This window comes from Ptychodera flava, chromosome 3 (assembly GCF_041260155.1).
Source record: "Ptychodera flava strain L36383 chromosome 3, AS_Pfla_20210202, whole genome shotgun sequence".
NCBI lineage: Eukaryota > Metazoa > Hemichordata > Enteropneusta > Ptychoderidae > Ptychodera > Ptychodera flava.
In genome coordinates this window covers 1,626,886-1,649,527 of record NC_091930.1, presented here as the reverse complement: position 1 = coordinate 1,649,527, position 22,642 = coordinate 1,626,886, and the positions used below count along the sequence as shown (strand labels likewise).

General features: G+C 38.0%; 2 protein-coding genes across 2 annotated transcripts in view; both read right to left on the bottom strand.

Annotated features, from left to right (window-relative positions):
* The window catches only part of LOC139129421 (E3 ubiquitin-protein ligase TRIM71-like), a 195,313-nt gene extending 186,115 nt beyond the window's left edge, over positions 1–9,198 (bottom strand). The window contains exons 1-4 of the mRNA XM_070695061.1: positions 7,907–9,198; positions 7,555–7,605; positions 6,921–7,295; positions 3,406–3,884 (exon numbers count right to left, since the gene is read on the bottom strand). Of these exons, the coding sequence (XP_070551162.1) occupies positions 3,406–3,763 (358 nt within the window). The 5' untranslated portion in view covers positions 3,764–3,884; positions 6,921–7,295; positions 7,555–7,605; positions 7,907–9,198. The remainder of the gene's footprint in view (positions 1–3,405; positions 3,885–6,920; positions 7,296–7,554; positions 7,606–7,906) is intronic.
* LOC139129418 (uncharacterized) overlaps positions 1–22,121 on the bottom strand; it is a 304,872-nt gene extending 282,751 nt beyond the window's left edge. The window contains exon 1 of the mRNA XM_070695053.1: positions 21,949–22,121. The gene's annotated coding sequence lies outside the window, so the exon portion shown is untranslated. The remainder of the gene's footprint in view (positions 1–21,948) is intronic.
* Positions 22,122–22,642: the final 521 nt, after the last annotated feature.

Here is a 22,642-nt window from a genome sequence, read left to right as displayed (position 1 = left end):
TATTCAGACAGCAAATCAACCCTCAACAAGCGAACAGAATTCCCCTCTAAATGCAGACACAGCAGCAAATATCTCCTAATTAATAACTGACCTGACATTGGCCGCAACCACTCATTTGCATATGCATACCCACCTGGTACATTAAAAACAGCCCTATTCCCGCCAAATCCTCACTCCTGTTGATTGCTTAGCGCTGGAACAGCCTGTATAGTGACAACTGCAAGTTCCTCGATTCTCAGTATATATATATTATATATAATATATATATATATATATATATATATATATATATATATATATATATATTGCTAGACGTGGAACTTGTCGTGATACTCTACAGACTGTTCATGCGCTTGGCAATCGTCAGGAGTGATGTTGGCGGGCTTGCAGCTACCTATATATAGGTCAGGTGTATATGCAAACGAGGCGGTTGTTCTGGCGCGTTCAAGTGTTAATGAGAAGGACTTTGCTTCTGTGTCTACATTTCGACAGAAATTCTGTACGTTTGTTTAGCAGTGTTGACTTGTCTGAGTTGATAATAAATGTGAAATTTCTCCGTGATGCAGAGGTTGCAGCGTTTTGTCTTGGTCGAGTAAGGCGGGGCTCTGTCAATGATAGACCATGTGACATTGTAGTTGGTGTTGCTGTCCTTAAGGGTCCATATGTATTTTGAGAGTTCCGTGCTGTTCCTGTGTTTTGATGTTTTGAAAGTATATTTGTGATATGTGTATCTCGTTATGAAAGCTGAGTCCGTGAGTCCGATATAGTGCTTTGTATCATTGCTTGTATTTACGGTGGCTTTGTATACTACTGAGGGCGTGAGGCAGTTTCCGGACAATGGGCAATCTTCTTTTTTGCGGCAGTTACATGACTTGGTTGGTTTGTTGTCGTTGTGTAGGAGGTGGTTGTTATGGGTTCTGATTATACTGCCCATATTTCTTGTACAGTTGTAGCTGACTTTCACATTGTTTATTGAAGATCTTGTGTAATGGATGTCCTTGCGGGAAGTGTAATTTAATGAGGTTCAGGAATCTTCTGCCGATGTTTGTATTTACTGCTTTGTTGAATGGTTGGTTATACCAGATTATCTGCCTGCTTCGTGATTTTTTGGGGGCGCTGCCGGTGGTTGATTGTATTTCATGATGTGCTGATGGCCGCTTCTCGTGAGTGCTGTTTCGTATTCAGGGGCGGCCTTTTTGAATGTAGCTTCACAGTCCGATATGGTTGATATTCTTTTGTTGACGGAGATTGGAATTTGCTTTAGGATGGGTGGTGGATGGTTGGATCTTTTATCAACGTAAAGCAGCTGGTTATTTGCTTTGCTGTAAGGTTGGAATGTTCCGTTTTGCAGGTTGAGTGTTACGTCGAGGAAATTTGTGGTCTTGATGTTTACTTGTATGGTGATGCGTAGGTCAAATGAATGGAACATGGAAATGATTTCTTTCTTCATTTTGTCGCACTGCCTTGGTGATCTGATGTTTGTGACTGCGAGGCCGTCGTCTCGGTAGAGGCCGACGTTGGTTTTTTCAAGTATTTGGCTGAGTGATGAGAGGATGTATGCTCCGACCAGTTCGCATATCTCGGCCCCGTCAAAACTACCCATTGTCACGTCGAACATGTCGCCGGTGGAGCTTTTCTTGGACCATGCTGATTCTTTGTTATGTAGGATGGACTTTCTTGAATGCATAATGATGTTCAACTCTTCGTCTGTGATGCTGGTATATTTTTGTGCGTGGTGGATTGCGTCTGCTAGCAACTTCTTGGTGATTGAAGGGTAAAAGTCTATGATGTCAAAGGCGATGAATGTGCTGTGTTCTCTCCGATTGATGCATTTGAACCAGTTTGTGACGTCATTTGTGTTCTTCCATTGGTTCAGGTGCGTCTTACGCAGTATATCTCGGTTTACAAGGTCCAGGATGGTTTTGCTTATGATGCCTATTTCTGATTTCGATGGGTTGATGAGCCTGCAGGTAGGTTTGTTTGCAAAATTTTCCTTGTGGTCTTTTAAAGTTACAAAAAGCTTCTTTTTCTGCCATGGTGTCCACCCTGTCATCGATCTTAAGTTTTTCGGTGATCAATTTGGCCTCTCTGTTGATGTCATTAATGCTGCTGTCTCGAACTTGTTGTGATTACTCTACAGACTGTTTCATGCGCTTGGCACATATATATATATATATATATATATATATATATATATATATAAAGATATATAGAAAAATATATATATATATATATATATATATATATCCGGCGAGTGGAGAGGGCGCAGTCAAAATTGTAACATCCTTAGCTCGGTTACTGAACAAATCTTTATGAGATTGGGAATTTATCCAAGCGGTTTTGTCTGTTGGCCTCTGCGCTAGGTGATTGGGTGCCGTGCGTTGTGGGTTCGAGCCCGGTTGAAACCATCGTGTATATATATATATATATATATATATATATATATATATATATATATATATATATATATATATATATATATATATATATTATATATATATATATATATGTGTGTGTGTGTGTGTGTGTGTGTGTGTGTGTGTGTGTGTGTGTGTGTGTGTGTGTGTGTGTGTGTGTGGTGTGTGTAATATGTCGACAATATAAATTCAATTCAATTTTGAGCTGGTCTCCAAATGCTAACACGAAAACAAATCGTACATGTCAAATGTCAATCCCACCAACCCTTCACAACAAATGGTTTGATCAAACCTGATACTTATATGTAAGCATCTGAAGCATATTCATACCATTAAATCTGCCTATCTGACGATCGGGTGTATGCGTGAAACTCCGGTAATAGGTACCAAACATACTTGATGTGTTCTCTTTATATATATATATATATATATATATATATATATATATATATATATATATATATATATATATATATATAGCCAAGCGCATGAAACAGTCTGTACAGTAATCACGACAAGTTCCACGTCTAGCAATACCTATGCCCTGCGGAAACGCATCGAGCACTATACATTGCCTGAATTGACACCAAGCCACTAATCAGCACATCATTGTAGCGAACAACAATGGACACAGGATATCAAATGCAGGCTATAAGAACAAACTGAATTTTAGTATTCAAAATATTTTCAGGTGTAATGATTAGAAACCGCAGTATATGCACAAAAGTGAATGGTGCTACCTAATGTTTCAAACTGAAACACTGGGTACGTGTAAAACAACAGCAAAAGTGCCAGTTAAAATACTGGTTAACAAGGGCACTAATGAAATTATGACATTTCGGTGACCAAAGGGTGCGCGAAAATAGGGCACGCAGATATTGATGGATATTAAAAGGCTACCTCTCGGATTTCCCCTCCCAAAATCTTCTAAGTCCCCCCGCTTGGATATCAAACGAGTGTTGTTTCTTCTCATAAAAGCTATGCTTACCTTCAGTGACGCGTCCTATCTCACCCTTCAACTTGTACAAAGTCAACACTTCATTGTCTTCACGCAATTCCACCTTCTTCTGACGGCTGTAGTTAGTAGTCCCTATCTTTAGCTGGATGAAGTCAGATTCCATAGAATTTTCCATCTGCCCGACTTGTGTTGTTTCAGCAGTGAAATCCCTGACAAGTTCGTGCTTTTTTCTCTGGTATGCCCCGAGCCTTGCTTCTTGGACATAGACGTCAGTTGTTACTTTGCCATGTGTTTTGGTGAACGTTGTTTTGTAGTGATGCAATTCTTTGACATGGATGTCATCTCGACTGAACAATGTGGAGTGAGGGTGGCTGTTTTGTATTTGCATCCGTGACAGAACCAGATTTAGAGTGTCCACTGTACCGTTTTGTGTATTACGATGACGTGGGCAGCTCCCAGTTCAGTTGTTGCACCAATACTTTGACGGCGAGATGGCAACGTTACAGAACCTGCATAAAGTGAAAGCTGTTGTCATTAAAAATGCAACGCGCGTATACCGGATAGTGTAATCTCAGTTTTAATACACAATAATCACGTCTTTCTTAAATTCAATTCCATTAAAGTAGCATGGTAAGGCTGCATTCACAAATAATAGTGAGGGATGGGGGCTGGAGGAGTCGCGTTTGAAATCTTACTTTTTCAGATCCCCCCTCAATATTCTTACCCATCTTTTTCCTTTAATATTGTACAATGTTCATATGTCAGATTTTAAAAATTCCTAATAGTTTCAGTTTCCAGGTCTTCCATATCATGTTTTACTCTCTTGATTTATCTTGTGTACAAGTATATTTCACTGTCATGAGCGTCAATAACTGACCGACCCTTCTGTTCAACTACATCAGAGTCAGAGCGATCTCTGTTACTGTCGGTATGCATTGACATTGGCACTGCAGGGGGAGCTAGAGGAATTGTCTGATTAATACTTCCAATCTTAATTATAAACTACCAAAGATGTGTACCGTCCGTTTGTGTCATTTAAAACTAAGATAAAAACGCGCCTCGGGGACACAAATTTGGACTCTCAAACTTTTACAATTCTTTTCTGATATACCACTTGTTGGGAGTTCAATTTAAATCTCTTGGCGTAAGAAAACTTTTCACTGGCTTAGTTTTTCGAAATTCGAAATTTTAGTTTTTCCATAGAGTTAACACAGGAATGGCTGCCATTTTGAATTTTAAATATCAGTAAATCTTGCGTTATTTGTTTCCCTAGTACCAAAACTTGCACGGTGAGCCTCGATTTTTACTCTTGATTTTGCAAGAGAATTGTTGAAATATTCTTTAAGGAAAGTTTGAGCAAAGTTTAAGTCTTTGACTTTCGAGGCGCGAAATACTTTAAATGACTTTCAGTCTTGCCTCTGGCGAGCACCCAATATATATATTTAGCCTTTATACAGGCTTTGTCGACAAACTGAATATTGTGTGTTTCAGCATGCTATAGGGAGTCAGCGAGAAACTGTATTTGATATATTGCATAGAAATATTTAAAAACATATCTACAGTTGCAGCTGTTGCCCGTTACTAGGCCCATATGTTCGGTTTTTTACGAAAAATCATGCACGTTAAGATTTTTTCGAGATAAAGGTAATAAAAGTAACAAAATTGTTCTCGCTTTGATTTTAGTGCCCACGGACACCATCCGGGGGGAGGGGGACTTAAAAGTTTGGTCATGTCCGTGCGTCCGTCCGTGTGTCAGTCCGTCCGTTCACGCAGATATCTCAGTAATGCCTGGAGCGATTTCATTCAAACTTGGTACAAGGATTACTTCATATGTTATACATATGCACGTCGATTTGTTTTGTGATACAATCCATTTTATTACGATTTTTTTTTCATGTACAGAGCCATAACTCAAACATGTTTCAACTGATTTATTGAAGTTGTTACAAGGATATTGACCTATGTCATACATATGCACGTCAATTTGTTTCACGACATGATCCAATATGGCCGCATGGCGGCCATTTTGTTACAATTTCTTTCATGTCCTTAGCCATAACTCAGTCATGTCTCAACCGACTTTATTCAAAGTTGGTACAAGGATATTAACCTATGTCATACATATGGACGTCAATTTATTTCATGATATGATCTAATATGGCCGCATGGCAGCCATTTTGTTACAATTTTTCATGTCCTTAGCCATAACTCAGGCCCGTCTCAATCGATTTTATTCAAACCTGGTACAAGGACATTGACCTATTTAATACATATGGACATTGATTTGTTTTGTGATATGACCCAATATGACCGCCGTGTGGCCATTTTGTTACGATGTTTTCATGTACGGAGCCATAACTCAGGCACATCTCAACCGATTTTATTCACAGTTGGTACAAGGACATCGACTTATGTCATGCATATGCACATTGATTTGTTTTATGATAAGATTAAACATGGCTGCATGGTGGCCATTTTGTTATGTGGTTTTTTTTCATGACGGGAGCCATAACTCTAGCAAGTCTCAACCGATTGTTTTCAAAGCTGGTACATGGACATTGACTTATGTCATACATATCACGTGTAGATTTTTTAGACAGTAAGATCAAATATGGCTGTTTGGCGGGATATTTGTTACGATTTTTTCATGTACAGAGCCATCACTCAGACATATTTCAACCTGTATCATTCAAAGTTGGTACAATGACATTGACCTATTTCATACATATGCACATCAATTTGTTTCACGGCATGTAGCAGTATCATGTCAATTACTTAAGTTTCGTAATTAGGCCAATTACTAGGCCCAAATCTTTGGATTTTTGACAAAAAGTCATACATCTTTAGATTTTTTCGAAATACAGGTTATGAAATGAGACAAAAATGTTCTAGATGTAGTATTTAATCATTAGAACAATTGGATGATATTAAAATTTTATTAATTTTTCATTCAATTACCTATTTTTCAGGTCTGCCTATAGATAGAGCAAGACTTTTAAGTCTCCCCCCCTACAAGCCCCAAATTTTCTAATCTCCCTGAATTCCTGCGGTGCCTCCCTCGCTGTTTTTGTGAACGCAGCCAGGAGGCGTTAGTCTGCGGGGAGGGAGCCTGTCCCCTGGAATTTTCCAGCTGTCAAATTTTAAATACCAAAATCCTAGCTAAGCTAGTTGGTTCTGCATCCCCAAACAACTTGGTAAGGTTAAAGCCCGAATAGTCATCCAAATCGAAATCATGTTCATTTTATAACGTAATGTATGATTATACCGCAGCCGGATTTTCAAAACATTAAACTTGCCTCTTTACTAATGCCCAATGCCAGTGTATTAGCGTGATTGTTGGTTTATAATAATTATGGTGACAGATGCGTGTACCATAATATTATATCTTTGTCAGCAGTAGGACCGTCATAAATACAAAAAAGACATGATGAACTTTCTTTTTTAAGTCAAAAAGCAGATAACGAAGAATTGGGTTCATCGCGATAAATGTTTACCCGATTTGATATATACGAGGAACAGAAAAATACAAAGTGTAGGTGAATCACCTGAGATCAGTGGCAGTTCCCTCTTACAGAGTAAATACTCCTGTACTGGAATGTAGATATCAAGGGTTAGGTAGTGAGCTTGAATCTTGCTGAGGAGTGTTGGTGTGATGATTGTAGAATGGATGGTTTTGTCCAGTCGTCCACTGATATATTCACTCCACAGGGCTTCAAGTGCTTCTAATGATCCACATTTCGTCACATACCGAAGACAACCCTTTTCTACTTTTTGGACATCGAGGTCATCGTGAATACCATTCATCAGTTGATATATAAGTTCTGGGCGATGCTCTTGGTAAAATGCGCCTTCCACGTCAGGCATGGATACACCATTTGCTGGGTTTCCATAGGAAGGGTCGATCCGCAAACTGACTGTAGCTGAACAAAAAACAGGCAATGCGATAGAAAATGGTATCTCATTCTGTATGGAAATATCACTGACTGAATACATACAAGAAGGAAGAAATACGTAGGTGTACTTTCACTGTAGAAGTTCCCATAGTCTAAATAAATTATAAACTCGTGGGATACGGCTTCCATTTATATATTCACGCCAGCGACGTTTATACAATCTCAACTTGTACAATTTGATGATAAAGCAATGCTGTTACCAGTCATAGCTGTTAAAGATACTAACCGGAATCGCGTTGTTCATTGTCCGTGTGGATGTCCCGTGACGTTTGAGAAGCTGATGAACCAACATCGATAAAAAAGATTATAACATTTTGTTACAAAACGTTTAACTTTACGGAAGCAGCAATTTAAGACTTACAAAATGCAACAAGCTTGTATTTGGGTACAGGGAAGTAATTTGGAAATAAAATTTTAGATTTTATTCACTTGATAATGATGAAGGTAAACGTACCATTGTCATGGCATTGCCAGTGGATAAATGAGGTATGCCTCTGGCGCGAAAATGATTAAATTGTTGATTGAGTTAAATGGACGAACGCGTCTTCTAATATATGTAAATGATTTGACAATCTTACCATAAACCAGAGTAGCATCACTACATGAAGGGACAGTTGCCACATGCTCTGTTCTTGAGAGTTGCACATGTACTGTGACTTCATCTACCAACATAGTGATCATTTCTCGATTTCCTTTGCGAGATTTCCTTGGAGGATACACCTGACCTGTTTGCTTGCTCCATGTACACACTGTAGTTTCGGAGGATATGTACGATCCTATCGCGTAATTTTTGTGCACCGTATCGCATATCAACGACCATATTTTCTCGGTACAAAGATAAGTATTTCCGAAAAAAACATATCACATTCTGACATCGCAGGAACAATTACTGGTTTCCCGCTTGCCATTGCGGCCATCGTTAAACTGAACATGTCAACTGACCTTTCTGGCATTATAAAAATGTGTGAATAACGCAGTTCATGAATGTAGTCAGTTGACTTCAGTCGTTTAACGTATACATACAGGTTGGAGTGTGGATCTAAACGTGATCTGATTATTCTATCACTTGTTTTTTCTGTGCAGAGAATTGTCCATTTTGGAGGATCTTCAAATTTGTCTTCATACGATTTCGCCATTAGATTCATTGCTTGCTGCAGAACATTATTTGGAGAAAGTTCATCAATTACAGTCTTTTCAAACAATGACAGAATTGTAAAGTGTAGAATTGTGTCTCGCGATTGATCAACTTCTAGTAACGGTAGGTTAAAATATATTTCCAACGGTTTTGGAATTAGTTGATACTGGTTTGCTTTTAGATCGCTGTATCTGACGTTAAAATGGTCAAATACTAAAGGTCCTATTGAAAGAATTATATCGGCAGACCAGTTTTCAAGGTCAAGAAGTTTACAACGATTTTGAAATGTTTCTTCATCAAAATCTAATGTTTCTTTAGTGATGAAATCCGGACACCACACATTGACTACGCAGAATTTAGAAACGGGAAATATGACGTTCTTTATATCACATGCAATTGAAGATGTTACCAATCCAAAACCGAAGATGAACTTCATATTTTGCAGTTTTTCTAAATGGGGATAGTAAGTTCTGTGCGCCTCAAGCCACGTTGGCGTTGGTTTTGTAGAACTGTAGTGTGGTTTTAGTTCTGGTAACAGAAGGCGTATGCCGAGACGTTTTGCTTCTCTTGAAGTGTATTTATCGGCTTCCAGGACGGTGCAAAATATCCTGAATCCTGTCGATTTCAGAAGATAAATGAGCAAATACAAGGCAGCTGGAATACCTCCAAGGATCGGAATACCCCATCTTTCGAGTACGATCAGAGTGGCAGGTGGCTGTACTTGTTTTCCTCCGTTCTCTGAAAAGTTACAGTGATAAGGGATTAGCTCGTCAAGATGAATAATAGTAAACACATATTGAGCATTTGCTCTTGAATACGTCACCCAGATATGATATGACAAATTGAAATCAAAGTACTATTATTTTCATTTTAATGAAGACCAAATATAAGCGTCATTAAGGTTTTTCTTTCACATACTAAACTTACTTGGATGCTAAGGCATCCAATTACTATTCATTTCTATTCTCAGTGTGCCTCTGTCACAACGGTTAGAAAATAACATGCGATGAATCAACATCGTAACTTACCTGTGATTTTTGAAAAGTTCCGCCATCACTGCCGCCATTGTCACTGTCACGCTGCCTTTTTCTCTTAGTATTTTGGTCAGCTAAAGATTGTTGACTACCACATGGTATATGGTCTGCCATCACGAGGGTGCTGCTCTTGTTGCTTTCGTGTGGACCTCACTGTAATGTATCAGAACATATTCCTATTATCAGGTTTTGGATGTACTACTTTGCATCCGATTATTGGTAAATTTTTTGACCCGTAGGCGCTCTGAGCATCGAACTTCTTGGTACGTAATCATAGGCTGGTCGAACTTTATATGGTTGTATGAGCAGAGAATGTTTAACATGATAACCACATGATAATTCAGAAACCAACATGATACAAAATCAGCCATTGGTACCTCTCTAAAACCTTGACAAGTGCCAGTGTTTTTTTTTCAATAATTGGGTAACTTTGGACACCACATTTCAGAGGTATCTTTTATTTTTGAATTAAACACTTCAAACCAATGCGGTGAGTGAAAACTCAAATGATCACGAATGAGACCATGCATCGATCACGTTATGCTTATTCTTAGCTTAAGAGGTTCTGGCAACCGAAATATGATGAGATAGAGTAAAGTTGGAAACATGACGACTGTAAACTATATATGAGACAAAAGACAGTCTATGATGAGACAAATGGTTCATTTACTACCACTAAGGTTGGCCTCGGCCAGCCTTCCACTGAACCACTTTGCCCCACATTGCCAGAGCCCGTTTTGGATAATAAAATCAGGAAATTGGCTCAGAATGAATGCATGGGCAAGTTATAATTATGTCACCATAAAATCCCTTGATAAGATCTACAACCGTACAAAAGTAGCCAAATTTGGACCAATGCTTGCACGTAAATTGTTGGGATCAAAATGGAGAATACGAATCCAAAAATCTGCATCTGAAAATGTTGTTGTAAATTATTTACAATTGTGAAGAGTCTTTGTTGTGAACTCATAGGCCGATTAAGATATTCCAGATAAATGATTTTAAAGAAAATCATGTTTAGGCCGGAGATGAGAAGTTTATCGTTAAATCTTTGTCGTCATTACAGAATGTGTGATGATGACCGTTCCTAGAAACCTACGATCTAACTTTAAAAGCTATCATAAAAGTGATCAGAAGAATGATGTTTTCACTACAAAGGAAAACTGTCTCAGTGATTCATATTATGAGGAATGTCGTGTTGTTACTAACTTATCTAGGTCAGATCATCTCTACAAACCAACAAAATAGACTTGAAAGCTTTCTAATTAGTGGACATAGTTCTCTTAAAATGCTAAAATTAGTGTCAGAATTTACATATTGGTAGGTTATTCTCCCCTACCCATGCCCCGAGTTTAATTAGTCCAGAACATTCTGAAAGTCAAGTGTTTACGGTCATTCTCCTCCATGACCTTGAGTTTAATTAGTTCAGTTTAGAACTTTCTGGGAGTTTATGTTTCCTACAAGTGAAGATATTTTTAAAATAGTAATTAGCATATCAATTGAAAGTCTAGATTGTTCTGGTATCTTATATATTAATCATTATAATGTCAATACTAAATATAATTGCATGAATACATGGGTTTATGTTCCCGAGAGCAGGTGGCAATTTGACCGACGCCATGAAGGCAAATTGTCTCCTGCTGCGAGGGCACATAAACCCATGTATTCAGGCAATAATATTTTTATTACATGCCTCTTCACAGTTAATGCTACATGACATTTAGTTACAAGCAGGGCACTTTCAAACAATTTTACCATTGTCGACCAGCATCAAACAGATTTTAACGAAAGTCAAAATAGCAGTGCGCGCATGGATATTTTACATCTAGCGTTAAGGCGATACCGAAGGATTCAAATTGCTAAGCAACGGTTGCTAAGAGTAATTTCCAAAATCAATCAAAATGCAAAGTTTTCATGGTTTTCTTTGCATAATAAAGATATACATCATGAATGTACATAGAAAGTTTTGTAAGCAATATTTCATGGTCAACGAGACCGAAGGCTTTACATAAATCTAAATACATAACACGGAGGAAATTGATTCTGTTATAGAGTCTGTCTATCTTGAAAACAAAGAAATTATTGTATTAGGGGACTTCAATCTAGAACACATTATTTATAAAGCAATAGAGTCCCTAAATTTTGAACGACTTATTAATGTTCCTACTCGCCCTGTATTGGGTTCTATTATTGATCATATATATGTGAACCGTCCAATGAATATTTCAAGTGTATTTGTACCCAAAGTAGGCATTTCCGATCACTATCCTGTTTGTGTAGTGAGACGTCTCCATGGTAACAACGTTTCCACTGGATCACATATTTCTGTTAAATGCAGGCAGTTTTGTATTTATTTTTCCGTTGATGATTTCATTCATTCTTTACAGGCTACCAAATGGCCTCGAGCTTCTGTTATATATGATGTCAATGTTCTCTTTGAACAGTGGATAAATTGTTTCAATCATGTCTGTAATGCGCATGCTCCTTTATTGAAAAGCGAGTAAAAAGACTCAGACAACCAACGTAGTTTTCTGCAGACATTCTTGATCTATTCATGTAAGAGATTATCATCGCGACCCGCTCAAAGTCCCCCAATGATTGATCACTTTATAGATCTTTCAGAAACAGAGTTGAGCATTCGATTTCCTATGCAAAGCAAGAGTATTATCGTGACATTTTTAGGAACAATTCAAGAAACCCCTCAGTTATTTGAAGTTTGGTGTAACTTTTGTTGCATAATCTGTTACCGATATATTTAATACGTATATCAACAGTGGTGTATTTCCTGATTGTTTTAAATGTGCCAAGGTTATTCCAATACATAAGGGAGGAACTGAGCACGATGTTAACAACTGTAGACCTATCTCCCTTTTACCAGTTCTTTCTAAAATTCTGGAAAAGCATGTATATATCAGACTTTATAATTTCTTGCAGACATACAAACTTATTGTCGATTCACAGTCAGGTTTCAGACAACATCACTCTTGTCACACCGCTTTACTCGAGTTTACTGATCAGCTGTTACAGAATATATAAAATATGGATGGTTTATACAGTGATGTTATGTATTTAGATTTATGTAAAGCCTTCGATCTCGTTGACCATGAAATATTGCTTACACAACTTTATATGTACAGGCTTTCCGAAATGTCAATAAAGTGGTTCCGTTCCTACCTTTCAGGACGTAGATAATTTGTCACGTACATGGGAGCACACTCTGAAGTTATGCCGATGGCAAGTGGAGTTCTTCAAGGTTCTATTTTAGGCCCACTCTTATTCCTAATGTTTATAATGATCTTCCGCTTTGTCTCAATTCGGGAAGTTTGAATATGTTTGCTGATGACCAAACCATGTGTGTTTCAGGCATTGATATCAATCACATTGAAAATCGTATGAACGGTGATCTTCTTCCAGTTTCAAATTTGGTCCATAACAATAACATGGCTATCAATACTACAAAAACAAAGTGTATGGTTGTTGCATCTTCCCCAAAAATCAAAGTTTTCTTTGACTCTGACATTGTGTTGTATATTTATATTTTATACTAGCCACAAACTACTTGATGTGCAAATAGACAACACTTTAAGTTGGGATGACCACATAGATGATTTTTGTAAAAATCTTTCGACCAGAATAGGTGTTCTTAATTCGCGCTACTTACCAAAGAAATGTACTTTTATTGGTTTACAATGCTTTGTTTCTTTTTTGATTGATTACTGCTGTATTGTATCGGGTAATACGTCTAAGACAAATATCCAACGTTTGTATAAACTTCAGAAAAGAGCTGGCAGGATCATTCTTGGTGTAGACACGACATTTTGCTCTCGAACTCTGCTTATCAGTTTGCATTGGTTACCAGTTGATTTTCGCATTGTGTACAAACGGCTATTATGTCTTTCAAAGCTCTTAGTGACCTAGCACCCAGCTATATTGGCGATCTTTTCCGGCCTCCTTCTGAAATGAATAGTTGAAATACTAGAAGTGTAGCGCTGGTGACCTTTACCCACCAAAGTTCAAGACTACCATGGCTCAAAGGTCGTTTGCTTTTCGAGCTACGAAAATTTGGAATTCTATTCCTGTGTCTATTCGTAATTGTGAAAGTTTGTTTTCATTTAAATCTGCTTTGCACATTTATCTCTTCATGAAATTTTGCAACGAAGGTTCTGATCTGGATTAGATTACTTAAATTTGTATTTATTGTTTATACGAACTATACTTGTCTCACATCTTCTTGAGCTGTTGTACAGGTCTGGAGGGCTCTGATGTAAATTGCAATATTTATCTATTGTAATCAGATTACCCTCTTGAAATAAAGTCTAATAATAATAATAATGTAAGCCAGATTTCATGACCCCAAGGACTTACAATATAATTTTAAATCCTTTTGGTAGGTGCAATTTTATTTATCCTAAATTCTGTGATCGTTAGGTAAGGTAATAGGTCATGTTGCAATAGTGAGTTTCTCTGCACATCAACAGATATCATTAATGATAAATAAAGGGCATATAACATTGACCATAAAAAGCCATACACTGATAGAATAAAACGTGCTTCTACAATGGGCAACTTTTTTGCGGAAAAACACTGTAGGGACTGGCCAGTTTCTTCGGCCTGGGGGTGCGGGGTGGTGGATTATTTTGCCCACGTCAAAAAGTGGCTGACGCCCCCCCTATTCCAACATTCGAAAAAAGGATGACTCCCGCGCGAAAAAGGTAAAACAAAAGCCAAGCATTAATTTTTAAGTCTAAATACAATATGTTGAATGAGCTGTATATTATGTATTCCACACTTTTTATGCATAACCATATGTCCAGTTCTGTTGTACATAAATAGATATCAATCATTAAATCAGAGAGAGAAAGCAGTAAATCAAAAACTTTGGGGTGTTAAGACTTGCGAGCCATCCAGTTACATCTCCTGACGAAGCCATAGAGAGTTATTTTTATAAGTTGTAGCCAAATCTGATGTATAGTGTCTGAGAGAACCTTTCCTTTAAACACTGAAACCATAAAAGCACAGCTAATAATGACATATACCTTTCGTTAACTACTGTTAACTAACTGCCTTTTGTTAACTGTTATTTTTTTAATGGAAAAAAGCACCATTTTAGAGAAATCCTGTGCTACACAGGAAAATAACTGCATAAATGAGAACAAAAATTATCTTATCATTTGTCTCTTTCTAAAGTATGCCACTGTATCAAGCATATTGCGAAATAGTAGTGCATGTTGCTTTCTTATACTGAATTCTTATAGAGGAAAACAGAAAAGTATCAGAATTTGTCATGCTTTTCATACGAAACGCAGATTTCATGATGACAAGTACACTTGGCATATTTTTGACATAAACGTTGGAACACTGAATATGAATCAGCCACTAAATCGATAGTCATCATGGCCCCATGAATGGGCAGACTTTCATATGTTTAAACCTTTTATCACTTCTTAAAAGTATAACAAATTTTAATACAAATTAGAAATTCAGAAGTATACATACCACTGCATATACATTAGTAACAATCGCTTTGATTTTGTGACAAGGGTCGAAATCTGCAACAGAACCGAATCGGCAGCTGCCAATCTAATCCTGACGAAGAATGTGCGGGATAAGATCGGCAGGGGATAAAAACTGCACTGCGCACGTTCATATGTTCGTGGACCCTCTAGAACATCACACAGATATAACCCGAGAAATCCAATAACGTCATGTGACGTATCAAAATAGCGTGAACGGTGATAGACTGTCGACAGTCCCTTCGCCTTTGTATCTCTTATTGGTGTAATCTCTCGCATATACGAGGATGGGGAATCGCAAGCGAAGCGCCGCAGGCACAAGCCGCGAGTGCCGTGAGGCGCGTCAACATCGCAATGCCCAGCTAGCGCTTGCGATTCCCACACCGCCGTATGTTCATCGTTTGTTCAAGAGTCTATCTATCACCGTTCACGCTATTTTCAAAACAATCATCGCCGCCCTTTAGTCGTCGCTCCCCCTCTCTTAGCAATGATACTGGTTACTGCTCTACAGACTACGTGTATTTCAATGACTTCGTCCACAAAAATATCTTCATGAAGCCCACATAGTAATTGACAAACCAATATTTTATGACACAAGTATTGTTCATGATGAGGTCATGAAATTGCACAAGTTCTGAAAAAGTTCAAATAATTTTGTCGATGGTAATTAGTTGCCGACTACCGAAACATGGAACAGACGTTGCCGTTGGGATTTCATAAATCGCTCATGCAACTCAAACGTCGATAAGAGGGTTTTGAGAACGCTTCATGTTTTGATTTGCTGCCATGACCTTGGCCCATTTTTAATGCTAGTGTATGGATAGCCATGACTGCCTTATAAGGTCTAATATCATGTTGTGCTGGACATTCAATATGTTGTGATTGGCATTCAATATATTGTGCTGGGCATTCGATATGTTGTTCTGGGCATTTGATAAGTTGTGCATGGCATTCAATATGTTGTGCTGAGCATTCAATATATATTGCTGGACATTCGATATGTTGTGCTGGGCATTTGATATGTTGTGCTGGGCATTCAATATATTGTGCTGGGCATTTGGGCATATGGAGTGCAGCACGTCGTATAACACTGGGAACACACAAACCTCTAGGCAGGCCTATAGCTTAGAATGCTAATCGTGCATCGTGAACTTTGGCTCGCGGCACGCATATCGTGGCTCGCGGCACGTGAATTAGGCTCACCCCATATCAAATGCCCAGCACAATGTATTGAATGACCAGCAAAATATATTGAATGCCCAGCACAACATATCGAATGCCCAGCACAATATATTGAATGCCAAGCACAACATATCAAATGCCCAGCACAATATATTGAATGCCCTGCACAACATGATATTAGATCACATAAGGCAGTCATGGCTTTCCATACTAGTGTACCTGTAATTTTGAAGTTGTAGCTATTGCTGTATATCTGCAAGTCTAACGAAAGATGTACCATACAGATTAACTCCATTGATTATCGGCTGACTGCATGACTGCAGAGTGTTCAACAAAAAATGGTTCGCCTGGTCACTGAATACTCGAAATTGGAGCATTGCCGTGACGATGTCAAGTCCCTCAGTATATTGGTTTGGTTTAATCAGGCCTGATCTCGGTGTCGTCATTTTAATTAGCTACATAACTATAACTTAAAGTCATTTGCAACACTAAATTATTAATATCACTGCGCGCTTATTAGGTTTTGGTACAACAGGAAATCTCATCTGGCAACGTCAAAATTTTGATCATCAGGCGGCAAAGGATTTGTAGTCGGGGCAACATATCATGAAGAGTTATGCAAAGATTTTTAAAGCTAGGCAGTAAGTTTCCATTGGCTGGGAAGAACATTTGACTAACACGAGACGGTCATGGGCAAAATAATCATGTCCACGCCATTAACACCCATATTTTGTTTGTGTAAGACTGACAGACGGTATCGCTAATCGTCATATCCAGGATATTGAATAGAGAGAAGCGAAGACTGCTGAACGGCTGTATGCAAGTTACAATAAGCCTCAGAAGCTTGTCTTGGTGAGTAAGGAATTCAGGTGATAATGCTGTACCGGCGCAGTCATTATGTTGACTAAATGACACAGGTCATACGAGGTTACTGATAAGCTCCCGTTTGTGTTGTCATGAACGTGATTAATATCTTTACTATGAAAACCTCTGCTCGCTCTGAATGGATGTGGTTGTTTTTGTCACCAATTTGACTGTTCCACTACAAAATAACCACTACTCGCTCGGCGTCGATAGCCTCCAGAGAAACATAAATATCTGAACAGTTGTCATGCATTTTACAGGCAACGAAGCGGGTCTTTCAAGGCTGCTCCTTAGCAGGTTCTTACCATGAAAGTAGGCTGGAAAATCGAAGTTTTGCAAGTGGTTTTGTGACAGTGTGTAGAATTTATGTTGCTTGGGTCCAAATTTAGTAGAGGGCAGAGTATTAGGGGATGAAACTATTATTATTTAACAGTAAAGTAAAATGTACGTACTTTTTACTGTTAAAGCACAAGACATCCTCCTTTGATTGCTAGCCGTTAAACAGAAAACGGTATAGTGTTTTAAAACCCAACCAGCTTCAGATTGTTTAAATAACAACAGCTACAAATTTATACGACGTCTTTCAGCACGTTTGGTCTGTGTGGTTTTTTTTTAACTATTTCCCTCCACCTGCTTCAAAAAGACATTTAGCCGCTAAAACAGGTGCATTGTACCTTAAACACGATTGGAAATAATTTTGGATAATTTGATCTTCATATTTTTCAAATTTCTCAAAAGTGTTAGTTGCCCTATAGCTAAATGTTGCTATATTGCAAGTAGCTCATAAAAACAAGTGTGCAACTTAAAAAGAAAAGTAGATGAGCTTACATTTGCAGGTTAAAATGACTTTACTTAACCATCTGATTTCCTAAATTAGTTCCAACTGTGTTGACTAAAAATGAAATTACATTGCAATCAATTTCTGTACATGCAATGTAATTCGTTATTGTTTATAAATGAACTCAAGTCATTAACAGTATTGAGGAAATATGTAGAAGAGGGTTGTTAACTGAATTCTGGTCAATAGTAAACTTCCCTTGATCTCTAACATGCATCGCTCAAATTGAAGGCAACTGACTTCATTTTGATTCAAAGTGTGTTAACAGCCTCGACAGAAATATTGACTCTTGCAGCTACATTGTCAGTTGATTAACTGTGTTTTATTTCGTGGCAAAGTGAATGCATGGATGTGGTAAGAGCAATGTTTGTTTCTCTCCGGTGATACATTTTTACTCAGCTATTTACCTGGCTTATTCAAAAAACAAAATTCACTCGCAAACCCTGTTGCTTTGTCTGATAAATCCGAAGATCCAGCTACATTTTTTAGAAACCCAAATGCGGTATCTCAACTGTATCTCAGTATTGTGTTTTACCATATGTTCGTTTAGCCTGTGGATTTCTCAATTTAGCGAAGATATAATTATTGTTCAACTATTTATGACATCTTGATCTGTTCATCAGACAAACACAGATATTTTACTGTAACATTAACGTAATTTGTAAATAACATCAATATTGATTTACGATTCTCACAGTAGCGTGACCTAGCAATGAATCTGAGGTAAAAGGTCACATTCTGATTTCAAACAAGAAGTAATTCATTGTGTCTAGGCCTGTCGAATTTCATAGTAATATCATATTTTCACAGACACAACATGGTACGATCTACTCAGGGCGACAACTGATGTTCCGCACGCTAGTAAGATTTACCAATCTTGATGTCGGGTGATATTTGCTGTTACAGTTCCAACATAATTTAGACGAAGTATTTAAAGTAGAATTACTATTAACTGAACGCCTGCAGCCATTTTTGTTGACGCATTTTTGCTAGACAGTTCTTTTTGCCAGTCTGTGTGTCACTATGACAGATCACGTTAGAGTACTCTTACCAGGAACGATTATGGTCGGGGAGGGGCATTCTCAAGATATTTGTCTGATGAACCAATATAGAACAGTGCATTTCGTTCCGACGGAAAGGTTTTCGCCCCAACGTTTCCCGTATCTAATTCATACCGTAATCTTATACTTGTAATGTTAAACGAAAGGTCAACCACATAGATTGTGATGAATTAATGAACAACAATACAAACTCGTCATTACTGAGAAAGTCCGATGATTTAAAAATTAGGACAACCCCGTGTCTCAGTGCATACCTCACATTTTTGAACTACGTTATCTACATGGGGTCGGATTTACTTCATGTATTCATGAAATGGTCGAGTTTGTTTTCGGATATGACACACAACGTCTATGAAGTACAGAACGTTAACAATCAGTCCTACGTTTTAGGTGACAAACTGCAGGCTGGGGATTTTGTTGCGCTCTGATCGTTTCTGTATACTGTGTTTTCAGTCTGGTTGAATGAAGAGTGGCATGGAGGAATAATTTGGTACCAAAATCGGACCAATTGAGGATTGGCGTTGATGATGTATAGAGTCGGGACAACAATTATTTAATATTGTCTAACTAGCGGAATGCCAGCATACGACACGACATGCAGAGAAGAACGGTCGAGTTGGTTTCAAGGACACCTCGTTCAGATGTATTGCTAAATATATACGAAATTCAGTGATTGTATCATCCGTCGACCTCAAATCTAAATACAATTTTTATGCAGGGGCCTGGAGAGAATTAACGGGGGAGGGGGGGCTGATGCGATTAAAAAATAAGATTCTATCAGAAAATTGACCCCTCAAACTTTTGCATTGAGAAAATTACCTTTCTCAAAATTCACGTAAACAAATACGTGAGGTTCGTTCCCAATCTTCATTTTAATGCCATTACTTGTGAAATGTGATAATTACTACTTTCTAACAATGAAAAATAATTATATATTATTAGGGGTATCTGAAAATTGAAAGTGTATGATACTGTGAAACAGCAAAAAGCTGAAACCAGAAAATGAAATTACAATCGACTATTCGATGAATCCAAAATAGGGGTTACTTGTGACACGACGTGGTGCAATGCAATCAGTTTTTTTATCCTTAAAACAAGGGTCTATTCAAAGTGAAGTCCCTTCTGGTGATAGTACAGACAGCAGGATCTAAATGTGATATAATACAGTACCTACTATAATGGTATTGCGGAAAAGCAGACCAGAAACGCTATTTTCCGTCCTTTACATACTTTTCCTCATCAATGTCATTCCTCATATAAATATCAAAACAGACTGAAAGGCTAGGTGGTAGGCTGGTGCTTAGATCGTGGAGTGAACGCCTTGCCCCACAAAGTCGCTTGGCCGGACAGTAATTGCTCTGGCGAGGCAAGCCAAGCGACTGTGGCCAGTCTAGGTCACATTTAAATAACTCGCCGTTCACGTTATGTTTAAAAGGTCGTTGCTACCCCTCTCTTCGCAGCGATCCTGCACAACAGTTTACGCATATTTTATAAAGTTTGTCCACAATTGTTTCTTCATGAAGTACGCATATATTCTATATAATCTATTACCAATAGTTGAAAATATAATTTTTGCACAATTACTGTGAATTTTGAAATCATTATAGTCTGATGGAGGAGAGAAACGTGTGCTATTGACGTAATTTTGCCGGCAATTGTAGCACCCGGTACCTACTCATAGTCGAGTACAACAACACGGAACAGACGTTGCCATGAGGATTTCATGAATCTAACAAAGAGGCCAAACGTCGATAAGAGGGTTTGAGAACGCTTCATGTTTTGAAACTTGTAAAGTATTTGCTGCAATGACCTTGGCCTTATTTACAGCTCTAGTATACCTACAAAGTTAAGTTTAGCAAATGCTATTTATTTCTAATTCCACGGAAGATGTGCTACAGATGGCTACCATTTATTAAAAGTTATCTGACTGCACAATATCTAACCAGAAACGTTCGTTTGGCACTGAAAACCTGACATTTGAGTATTGCCCTGATGATGTCAAGTGTTAAAGGTCATCCAGAATATTGGTCTAATGTGGACTGATTTCAATGTCGTTGTTTTATTTAGCTACAACCTTCAATGCAAAGTCATGAGCAAAATAAATTCAATGTAACAAAATCACAGCGCACATAGTCTTTAGACAATTAACAGGTCATATCGTCTCGCAAAGTCAAAGTTTTAATCATGAAAAGAGGCACACATATCATGAAGGGTTATGTAAGGACTATTAAAGCCAGGCAGTGGGTTGTCAAAGGCAATACATGTAGAGTGAGTCTTACGGAGTTAGGCGATAGTTGTCAGTTGTGGTGATAGGTCACATCTTGATATGGAACAAGAAGTAATTTATTGCATCTGGAACATGACCTCAACATGTTTTTCAACTTCACGATTTTACTCAGTACGACTATTTATGACCAACGTACTAGTAAGATTTACAGCATTTTGCAGTCTGATTTTGCAGTGGCTGTTCCAACGTAATGTTGACAACCCTCTAATATAGGATTATTATTAACTTAAAGCTGGCCGGCATTTTTGACGCATTTTTGCTGATCTTTGCGTCACAACAAAATACCACTATACTGTAGTCTACCAGGAAGGATTGTTTTTATGTGCATATGATTATTTTTCAAGACAACATTGAACAGAAAAGTATTTCGTTCCGACGACAGGTTTTCGCCTTAACATTTCCCCTTGTCTAACTCACTATGGGTGTTTATCTTTCTACTGTTGATGGAGAGGTCAATACGAAACTTGACATGACGAAGCAAGTCCGAGAATATATGGTCCAATTAAAGAGACCTGGGCAGAAATAAAGAAAGCCTAGTGTTCGCAGTGTGTCCCTGATATTTTGTTTTTACATTATCTGCTGCAGACCAAAAATGGGGTAGGTTTTACTTCCTCATTCATAAAATGGTCGTTCAGTCGTAGCAGATATAACACACAAACCATATGAAGTACTCCTAGCTCAGTGAATATGAACAATTTTGCCTTACCTGCTTGGTGACGGCTGCAGGCTGATGATTTAATTTCACTGTGATCGTTTCCGGACGCTGTGTTTTCAGTCGTAACAATCCTAACAAGGTCTTAACAAGACTTTACAATCGGACTGGCTGAAGAGTGCCGTTGGAGTATCGAGTTGGGACCAAAATCACTTGACGTCCTTTTACTGGCGTAATGCCAGCATATGACGTAGTGGGTGGAACAATCGAGAGGGTTAATTAATGACTTTTAATGCCTCCTCGTTCTGAAGTACTGCTAAATATGTTGGAAGTTCAAACATTGTATCATCCATCAACGTCGAGTACAAGTTTCAAACAAACAACAGGATTATATGAATCAGTATCAAAAAATGAAAATACTGGCTGCTTGCAACTTTTTAGTCATTTTGAATTTTGTTTTAGGGCTGGACAAAATAACAGGGGGCGGGACTAGGTGATTCAAAAACTGGTTGCATGGAAAATTGTGACCCTCCCCAACTTTTTTTTTTGATGGGAAATAGTGACCTTACTCCAAATTCATGCACAAAAAATCATGATCCTCCCCGCTACCAATGTGTTAGGACATATATGAAAAGATAATTATTACTTTTGAAAAATTATTAATAATTGAATATTATTTATGAAAAATTAAATTCTATGGTATTGTGTAGTAAGCTTAAACCAAAAGATGCCATTACAATGCCAAATG